The sequence below is a fragment of the Silurus aristotelis genome (assembly GCF_946808225.1).
Source record: "Silurus aristotelis genome assembly, chromosome: 28".
In the NCBI taxonomy this organism is placed as follows: domain Eukaryota; kingdom Metazoa; phylum Chordata; class Actinopteri; order Siluriformes; family Siluridae; genus Silurus; species Silurus aristotelis.
The window spans coordinates 16,058,137-16,069,175 of NC_139601.1; the positions used below are offsets into that span (position 1 = coordinate 16,058,137).

At 39.2% G+C, this 11,039-nt stretch overlaps 1 protein-coding gene across 1 annotated transcript; it reads left to right on the forward strand.

Annotated features, from left to right (window-relative positions):
• The first annotated feature begins 683 nt into the window (after positions 1-683).
• LOC310722279 (uncharacterized protein) lies at positions 684-10,022 on the forward strand. The gene is made up of 12 exons (XM_083534629.1): positions 684-1,279; positions 2,156-2,251; positions 2,420-2,653; positions 3,194-3,350; positions 3,540-3,599; positions 4,358-4,885; positions 6,128-6,603; positions 7,263-7,358; positions 7,562-7,795; positions 7,938-8,109; positions 8,925-8,984; positions 9,118-10,022. Exons 1-12 carry the CDS (start codon positions 710-712, stop codon positions 9,654-9,656), a joined length of 3,222 nt encoding a protein of 1,073 aa, XP_083390755.1. The 5' UTR covers positions 684-709; the 3' UTR covers positions 9,657-10,022.
• Positions 10,023-11,039: the final 1,017 nt, after the last annotated feature.

Here is an 11,039-nt window from a genome sequence, read left to right on the forward strand (position 1 = left end):
TAAACATCTAAATTACAACACTATTTGAGTCATAACCTTGACAATGGCCTAAGTGCTAAGTACTAAGCAGAGCAGCTCTAGGTTGTTCATAAATCACTGAAAAGTAGAACTGAATAAAGCATTCCCACCTTCTGAAATATTTCATTTTAAGTTTACTACGATTCAAAATATGAAACGGTGAACGGGTGTGTCATGTTACTGGAATGCTGCTGTTCTTCATACTTTCAATTCAGTTCTTATTTTACACACCTCGCTCTGGAAGTCAGACTCGTCAGCAGAGATTAAATGACCAAGGTGCATTATGTGCATAATGTAAAAGTGAAAAAAAAAAATCAGATTTGAAGGCTGGTTTGTTTATTACAATTCAAATAAGTCAAAACTAACCCATAGTTTTAGGAAGCAGCAGGCAAACTGAATTTGTGAAATTATGTGAAACATCAATCCAATACCAATAATAATAGTAATAATAATGATAATAATCCATAAATAATGTGCAAAAAAACCCTCTCCTTTCCTATTACACGTTTACAAATGAATCGTATTCTCTCGCATTACATCACAGAAAGTCACGAATGTTTGCTACACCCACACAATTGACTCCTCCCACACAATCTAACACTATACATTTAGAAGCTGAAAAATATTTAGAAGAAAATGAAACTGAACTCTGAGCATTTTTTATTACTCTTTATACAGTTAGTGTAGGACGATGGCTTGTGCCAGTATATCAATAATACAGGAGGAGTTCTTCTGTCCAATCTGTCTGGACCTCCTGAAAGAGCCAGTCACTATAAACTGTGGACACAGTTTCTGTAAGGTGTGTATTAACGATCACTGGAATCAAGAGGACCAGCAGAAGGTCTACAGCTGTCCGCAATGTAGAGTTAATTTCGCTCCAAGGCCGATTCTACATAGAAACAACATGCTGGCTGAAGTGGTGGAAAAACTGGAAAACAAGACTGAAGTCCAAGCAGAACCTGGAGACGTGGAGTGTGATTTCTGCATTGGAAGAAAACACAAAGCCCTCAAGTCCTGTCTGGTGTGTGTGGCTTCTTTTTGTAAAACTCATCTTAAACCTCACTATCAGTCTACTGCCTTTAAAAAACACACAATAATTGAAGCTTCTGCAAGACTACAAGAGAAGATCTGCTCTCAGCATGACGAAGTGTTGAGGATCTACTGCCGCACTGATCAAACTTGCATTTGTTACATGTGTATGATGAGCAATCACAATGGACACGACACTGTCACCGTTGCAGCAGAAAGAGCCGAGAAACAGGTAAGAACTAGAATTTGTCTTATGCTTATATAGAAATAAATAAGCTGATGGAAAATTTATGCAATTTTATTGTTAAAATTTGGTTAGACCTGTTTGCACATATTTGAACCAACACCCATAATGTTTCAGCTTTACAAATAGAGCAAGGTCAGCACAAAGATAAGGCATCATATAAAACAACTTTTTCACAGACTTTAAATTAATAAATAAAATTGTATTCGTCAGCTACAAGTTGATACAGAATGTAGTGAAATACTTATTACAACTGTCCAACATGTAACTAGAAATAGAATATGAGAAAAAACACAAAGATAAAGTATAAAAAGCATACATTTTAAAGTGTAAGTATTCTTTCATCTTATCTGAGTTGAGCAGAAGTAAATCTGTACTGATAAACAAACATTGATACTAAATATATCCAAGTTTACCCAAATTTAAGATACTAAAATGGTAGCTAAAATGTGAGGGGTATACTCACTTTTGTCAGATACTTTATACACCTTGGCAGGGCAGGGTGAGAAAACTCAACAGCAAAGCAGAATGATGGGCTCAGCGTAGCGAGGCCAGAGAAGAAAGTAACCGCGGAGGCAAAGCCAGAAGGGGAATTAATGTCCTCCGCCAAGCAAGAGGGCAGAACAACATCCACAGCTGAGCAAGGGGGTGGTGTAACATCCTTAGGCAATGCAGAGTATTGTGGCCTCCTAGCTTTTCTTCTAGACCTGTCCAAATAACTTTTTCCTTGCCTCTATTGAATTGGATTTGAGGTTGTCACCTCTAGGGTCACCTACAGGGCCTCTGTTACAAGAACACAGTCATAACATGATATGGATTTGCAAAATCTATAATCAGCTGAATACATCACTCTTATGTCCTCAGGGTAAACTGAAGGAGGAGCAGATGAAATCCCAGCAGAGAATCCAGGAGAAGCAGAAGAAGGTACAGGAGCTGAAACAGGCTGTGAACACTATAAAGGTGAGCAGTGAGCAGAGTTTCTGCTAGAAACATACACAACGTGGACAATAATACATTTAAAGTCCCAGTGACAGAGGAAATGAAACATATGACCTCTAAATCGTGTGTGTGTGTGTGTGTGTGTGTGTGTGTGTGTGTGTGTGTTTGTGTGTGTGTGTGTCCTAACAGCTCAGTGCACAGACAGCAATAGAGGACAATGAGATAACCTTTACTGAGCTGATCAGCGCCATGGAGATAAAGCGCTCTGAGGTGACAGAGATGATCAGAGCTCAGGAGGAGGCTGAACTGAGTCATGTTCAACAACTCATGGAGCAACTGGAGCAGGAGCTTATTTATCTTCAGATGAAAGTCATTGAGTTGGAGCAGCTTTCAGACACAAATGACCACATTCATTTCCTCCAGGTAACACACCCTTTACTTTTTTTTTTAATAGTCCTGAATAGGCTAAGACATGTGCCTCAACCGTCTCGTCGTCACATCTCACAGAACCAGAAGCTCTCATGCACAGACCTGACAGAACTTCCAGTAACCTCACCTTAAACAATGCTACTACATGGGCCCTGGTGTCTGCCAGTCTGCTGTGAGTTGGGCATGCCAAGCTGGAAATGTACTCAGAATGCCCACATAAATCCCCTGTGGCTTAGGCTATCAAGGGCTCACAGAAGTTTTAACAATTTGGACCACAAATTATTACCAAAACATAAAATAATTTACATAAAAAACAATAAAAACAACAATTTTCACAACTAAATTCTCTCCTAACAGAGTTTTTGGGAAAGTTCCGACGGGAAACATTTTTTGCCGATTTTACAAAATTAGGAATCTTGTCCAAACAATGAAACTGATAAAGTAATTCTTCTGTTAAATATCATCATTGAAATGATGGGATTTAGTTAACACATGCAGTTGATTTTTATTGTAAATGTATTTGATTTTCTGTAGGTTTTGGAATCTGGACGACAGTCTCCCACAGATATCAGACCAGACATTTCCGCTGACCATCATCTTTTATTTGATGGAGTGAGGAATTCTCTCTCGGATCTGAAGAAGAGAGTCGAGGAATTCTGTGAGGAGGAATTCAACAAAATCCGTGCACAAGGTAAGAGGAGCTGTTCCTGCTGGAGAAACACAATGATGGACGTCTTTACTCGCTCTGTAAAGTGTTCTTATTTTTATCTTTTCTGCAGCCACTTTATACACCTGACCTCAAAACTGTCTATCACTTTCAACTGATTCCATTTTCTTTTCATCTGACTTTTTGACTTTATTTTCATTTTTCTCTCCACAGCTGCAGCAGTTTCCATCATTTCACCAGCAGAACCACAGAGCAGAGAAGATTTTCTGAAATGTAAATGTTTTTTGGTGGTTTGTTTTTGGCCAGTCAAAATGAACGAATTAATAACACGCAAACACAAATACATTTTAACTGCACTCATTTTATTAACATGCGATTAGGGAACAACCCCAGCCTTTAGGGTTGCACAAGCCAGTGCACTCTCAGTCCTGGTCCCAAGCACGGATAAATGGGGAGGGTTGCATTAGGAAGGGCATCCAGCGTAAAACATGTGCCAAATCGAACATGCAGATCATGAATACGGATGATCCGCTGTGGCGAACCCTAATAGGAGAAGCCAAAAGAAAGTCATGTAGCGCACAAAAATAAAAATGGAAACGAATAAATAGAAACAAGGTGAAATTTAAACCTGCAGCGCAACACGCATTTATTCACAATGCCCTTTTTTTTACTCAGATATAAAAAATAAAAAATAAATGCTACAGAATAATTTCCAATCACTAAACATTGGTTTTTCTAATGCGCCATTTTCCATTGGATGTCCTGATGATTTACATAATTTAAAACACCACCATTACTTTGTCCATGATGATTAGAGTACTAAAAACGTGAAAATTATTCATTTATGATACATTTAGAACAGATAAAAATGTGCGATTAAGTTGTGATTAATCACGAGTTACTTCATGGCAATCATGCGATTAATCGCATATAAATATTTAAATCGATCGACAGCATAAATAAATACATATTCAACTGCCCCGTCATTTATTCAGCCTGTACAATGTTTTTTCTTTTCAATTTTATATTAGATTTCTGTCGTCTGACTCTCGATCCCAACACGGCACATCGTTCCCTCCGTCTGTGTGAAAAGAATAAAATGGTGACTCGCAGTGTAATCGAACAGCAGTGCACTGATCATCCAGAGAGATTCGACTCCTGCCTTCAGGTGTTGAGTAAGGAGAGCCTGTGTGGACGCTGTTACTGGGAGATGGAATGGAGCAACGTAGTGGAAATTTCGATCTCATATAAAGACATCAGCAGGAAAGGGGAGGGTGTGGCGTGTTGGTTTGGACACAACATTCGTTCCTGGAGTCTGCAGTGTTCTTATCCTTCTCTCACTTTCTATCACAACAAGATGAAGACTGATCTCGGAGTTCCATCATCATCCAGAATAGGAGTGTATTTGGATCACAGTGCAGGAAATCTGTCCTTCTACAGCGTCTCTGACACCATGAGGCTCCTCCACAGAGTCCAAACCACATTCACTCAGCCTCTATATGCTGGGTGTAGACTTTATAGTTTGTTTGGTTCTGTTGTGAGGTTGTGTGATCCAAAATAACTTGGCTAGTTCTTAATAAGACATTGCTACATATGTACAATGGATCTGTATGCTGATTTAAACAAGAGGCTTTCAGTTTTTAATATATATATATATATATACATTTTTTAAGATCATTCCAAAATTGTTTCACAAAAATTCTTACACTAGAGCGAAACTCGAGCGCTATCGCCTATAGATGTAGAAGATTAAGATGAAGCAGTTGAGATTTAGTTCCAGGACACAGCAGCAGGACTCAACTCATTGACGGACACGATGAACCGAGCCTCTGCAACGGTTTACACTTTGGGCTGTTTTTAGGATGACACCATGATACAGCTGACGCTAATATCAGTCGTATGATTTTATTTCTTATTCTTTGTAAAAACTAATCTTCGAGAACACAAGGGTTGTTTTGCCTCTTAGGCATTATCATTCATTTCACGTCTTTAAGGAGGAAATGATTCCTTATAGTTCTTGCTATGTGAAGTGTCAAGGAAAGTGTGCTAGAGGACAAAACTTGGGAATTTTGGGAATCCTGGGAACAAGTGCTGTCCCAGCAGCTCTGGACTTTTTTGTAATAAATATGAGACAATATTTCAGCAAATTGTCATTTCTTTACTCAACTACCAAAATGTAGTACGATTTCCATACCATTAATAACATTAGCAAGGAAGTTTGTTGTGTTTGTTGTGTTAACAGGGGTGGGTAGATTTTTAATATCTACGGTATATCAGACGTGGGTTTCTAAAGAATGCAGGTAAATAGACAAAAACTTCATCTTAGATAAATAAATACGGACTGAGATGCCTGATATATCTTATGCTAGCAATGCAGACCTTCTTCATACTGTCATTTAAATTTACACTGGTGTGATATTCAGACACTTAAATGACCAATCAGGTTCATGAAATAACATTTTAGGATCAGACATTTTTCTCACTGATTCCTGAAATATACAATGATGTAGAAAGTAAACATCCCCACATTATTGTTCTGTGCTTAGAGGAAGAAAACGCCAACCACCCATTTGACAAATGCTTTGATATTTAATCACATTACAGCACATTACACTTTATAACTAAGAATCATTAGCTACATCTTCCTACTTTAAAGCTCCGCCCACTCTCTCCATTACGTTATAAACACAGAAGCTCAAAGTTCATTTAGATAAAACACGAAGGGTTTTTGATTTTTGTCTCAATCTATTTTTCTCTTCACGTGAATGTGGGGAAAATGGCTGAGGCCAGCAATTAAGTAGATCAGCTTTCGGTGGACCAGGAGGATCAGAAGGGAGTCTACAGCTGTTCTCAGTGCAGAGACACTTTTACTCCAAGGCCTGGTTTATGCACAAACAACATGCTGGCTGAAGTGGTGGAGAAAGTGAAGAAAACCGAAGTCCAAGACGCTTCTCATGCTCTTTGTTATGCCAGACCTGGAGATGTGGAGTGTGATTTCTGCACCGGGAGAAAACACAAAGCCACAAGGTCCTGTCTGGTGTGTGTGGCTTCTCTTTGTGAAACTCATCTGAAACCTCATCTAGAAATTCCTGCTTTGAAAAAGCACACATTAACTGAAGAGTCCGTTAAGCTACAAGAGAAGATCTGCTCTGAACATAACAAGCTGATTGAGATCTACTGCAGAACTGATCAAACCTGCATCTGTTATATGTGTATGATGGATAAACATAAAGGACACAACACCGTCACGGCCTCAGGAGAACGAGCTGAGAAACAGGTGAGAACTTAAAATATCTCGAATGAATTCATCCTCATTGGTTTGCTCATCTAGAAAATCTTTAAGGAAAAAAAAAACACTTTCAATGTTTCTCTGGTTAAATTGTGTCTATTAGTAAAGATGGAAACAAATGTTAAAACAAACATAAGAAGCTGAAGTTGATCTTGAACTCCTCTGGACTTCAGACTCTGGCAGGCACTCAAGTAGTCAAACCATAATCCAGTTTATTTACAGTTCAAGATTGTACTCTTTAGCCCCACCTCATATCCATGGACCAATGTTCAAAACACTGCTTCTGAAAATCTCTGATAGTTGACAGGGTTCATCCATGGTTATGGAGCTATCTAATCTTCTATCTGCTTGTAACTGGAGCTCACAGAATCATTCAGTTCCAGCTATAAGCATAATCCCAATGGTATAAAATCTACAAAACATTTACAGCCTGAAGCGCACATTTTATAACAATATAACAATGTCCATGGTGTTCTTCAGAGTTCTTCGTGAAAAGGTCTAGGCTTTTTTTCTAGTTGCACAAGGCCACATTTATTCCATATCTGGACTCAGCATGATGAGGATTTTAAGTTTTTACACTATGAGGTGCACCAACACCATCACTCACACATTAATACATAAATGCACTTTCAATGATTTCTCCTCAGAGTGAGTTAAAGAAGCAGCAGATGAAATCCCAGCAGAGAATCCAGGAGAAGCAGAAGAAGGTGCAGGAGCTGAAACAGGCTGTGAACACTATAAAGGTGAGCAGTGAGCAGAGACGGAGCTGCTCCTAGAAACACACACAACATGGACAACATGGAGTCATTTAGAGTCCCAGTGACAGAGGGAATGATAGATGTGTGTGTGTGTGTGTGTGTGTGTGTGTGTGTGTGTGTGTGTGTGTGTGTGTGTGTGTGTGTGTGTGTGTGTGTGTGTGTGTGTGTGTGTGTGTGTTTCCTAACAGCTCAGTGCAAAGAGAGCAATGGAGGACAGTGAGAAGATCTTTACTGAGCTGATCAGCTCCATGAAGAAAAAGCGCTCGGAGGTAATGGAGATGATCAGAGCTCAGGAGGAGGCTGAACTGAGTCGACCTGAACAAATCCTGGAGCAACTGGAGCAGGAGATCGTTGATCTTCAGAGGAGAGTCACTGAGCTGGAGCAGCTTTCACACACACACGATCACATCCATTTCCTCCAGGTAACACACACTGTCTGATCTACAGAACCAGCTGTTCCTCACACACTCTCTAAAACACCTCTCAAGTGTGTGTGGAGTTCAACTAATAATGTAGTGACAGAACACTGATGGATGTTCATGAGGTTTAACTTGTCTTCTGTAGGTTTTAGATTCTACATTCCAGTCTACTTCATTAGAAAGACCAGATTTTGACACATCCAGCATCACTTCCTCTCAACACTTCTTATTTGATGGAGTGAGGAATTCTCTCTCAGAGCTGAAGAAGAGACTCAACAAATTCTTTGAGTTAGAATTCAACAAAAACCCTCCACAAGGTAAGAAGAGCTGTTCCTGCTGGAAGAACACAATGATGGAGGTCTTTACTCGCTCTTTAAAGTGTTTTCTGCAGCCACTTTATTCACTTGACAATTTGAAATACAACCCTAATTTCAAAAACCTGTTGGGACATCATGTAAAATGTTAATAAAAACATAAGCATGCAATGATTTGCAAATCTCATTAACCCATGTTTAATTCACAATAGAACACAGAGAACATATCAGATGTTTAAGCTTGGGTATAAATAGTTTATCTTAGAGAGGAAGATTCTCTCAGAAGTAAAGATGGGCAGAGCTTCAGCAATCTGTGAAAGACTGTGTCTACAAATTGTGGAAAAATTTCACAATAATGTTCCTCAACATAAGATTGCAGTTGAATATCTCATCATTTACAGAACATAATGTCAAAAGTTTCATGAAATCTGGAGAAATCAGTATTGAAAGACCGTTATCTCCAGGCTCTCAGGCAGCAATGCTTTTAATCATGATTCTGGAATGGAAATCACTGCATGGGCTCATTATCATGTCCAGAAATCATTGTATGTGAACACAGTTTGCCGTGTCATCCACAAATGCAGGTTAAATCTCTATCACGCAAAGAAGAAGGTATGCATGAACATAACCCAGAAACACCACCATCTTCTCTGGGCCAAAGCTCATTTAAAATATACTGAGCCAAAGTGGAAAACTGTTCTATGATCAGACAAAGTACAATTTTATTTTTCTATTTGTAAACCATTGACACTACGTCCTCCAGACTAAAGAGGAGAGGGACCATCTGTTGCTCTTTATTTCCATTTTTCTCTCCGCAGCTGCAGCAGATCAGATCATTTCACCACCAGAACCACAGAGCAGAGAGGATTTTCTGAAATGTATGTCTAAACACACACACACACACACACACACACACACACACACACACACACACACACACACACACACACTTTTTTTAAATGAAACCCTACATTGTACACATTGTTTATCTAGTTTTTATTATTATTTTAGATTTCTGTTATCTGACTCTGGATCCCAACACGGCACATCAGAACCTCATTCTGTCTGAGAAGAACAGAGCAGTGACACGTAGTGAGGAAGAGCAGGGATACTCTGATCATCCAGAAAGATTTGACTACTGGTTTCAGGTGTTGTGTAAGGAGAGTATGTTTGGACGCTGTTACTGGGAGGTGGAATGGAGTAGTGATGGTTTGGGTGGTATGTCCATATCAGCCTCATATAAAAACATCAGCAGGAAAGGACGAGATATTGAGCGTAGGTTTGGACGCAACAATCAGTCCTGGAGTCTGTGGTGTTCTTCTTCTCTCTGTTTCTATCACAACAACATTGAGACTGATCTCGGAGTTCCAGCACCGTCCAGAATAGGAGTGTATTTGGATCACAGTGCAGGAACGCTGTCCTTCTACAGCGTCTCTGACACCATGAAGCTCCTCCACAGAGTCCAAACCACATTCACTCAGCCTCTGAATGCTGCGTTCGGGTTCTCCTTGCTTTATGGTTCTACTGTGAGGTTGTGTGTTCCAGAATAAAGTGTGTAGTGTTTTATGTAAAACTTTTGCTCAAACATCTGTCCTTTATATAATCCATTTATATAATTAAAACATATTTTAATTTTATTATAATTAAAAGCAAAATGTTAGAAATTAACTGTCAGATAAGAAACAAATAAAAAAAATTATCAAATTAAATCTCATGACCTCAGTATTGTAAAGTTCTATCTGTTTGTTTTATATTAATCACACTGTCATTAAATAACTAAAAAACAATAATAAATCCAAAACACAAATTTTTATTGTCATTAAAGTCACACTATATATAAATAAAATGGAAACTCCGGAATGCATTGGATTTTTCTTCTTGTAGTACAAAATAAAATAAACGTTCCCTTTCTGAAATCTGAAGTTGTTCCTTCTCCTGAAATTTTAACTGAAACACTGAACAGTATTTAAAATCCAGAAATGCAGCACAATCCATCAAGCAGGTGGAGCAATTCATGGCACTAACTAAATTATCAAAATTGGTCCAGTACCACCAGCCCACATCTCTTGAGTAATTTATGCTTTGGAGTAGTGGAGTGTCAGGTTTTTTCCCCTTTTGCCTCTAGTGGCCGCTATTGCCCAACTTCCTCTGTTTTCCCACGTCAAGTCAAGTCAAGTCAAGTTTATTTGTATAGCGCTTTTCACAACAGACATTGTCTCAAAGCAGCTTTACAGAAAACAACAGTGAAGGTAAATGGTGTGCGTTTGTCCCTGATGAGCAAGCCGTGGCGACAGTGGCAAGGAAAAACTCCCTTAGATGATATGAGGAAGAAACCTTGGGAGGAACCAGACTCAAAGGGGAACCCATCCTCATATGGGTGACATCAAGAGTTTGGTCATAAATCTTTCAACAATACAGAACAATTTGTGATCATCATAGATCCAGCATCAGCTTCTCCATGCCAGGGCCTTTAAACACTCGGCATCTACTTCTCCATGATCATCCATAGGTCCATAATCTTCACGAGGTGGGACGTGATTGGAGCTGGCCAAACCTCAGGATGCCTCGGGATGGGGAGAGAAAAAGAAGCAGTGGAGAGGAATTAGCGTAGCTGCTGTTCATGATATTAACAGCACAAGTTGATAATGTGCATGTGATCAGATGTTCTGGAGCACAAGGTTGTGATGTGATGTGTGTGATGTGTGTTATGTGTAGGCTTTGCTAAAAAGATATGTTTTTAATCTGCACTTAAACTGGGAGAGTGTATCTGAACCCCGAACACTGTCAGGAAGACTATTCCAGAGTTTAGGAGCTAAATGTAAGAATGATCTACCGCCTTTAGTGGACTTTGCTATTCTAGGAACTACTAGAAGCCCAGAGTTTTGAGATCTCAGGGAGCGTGACGGATTGTAGCGTGTTAAGAGACTGGATAG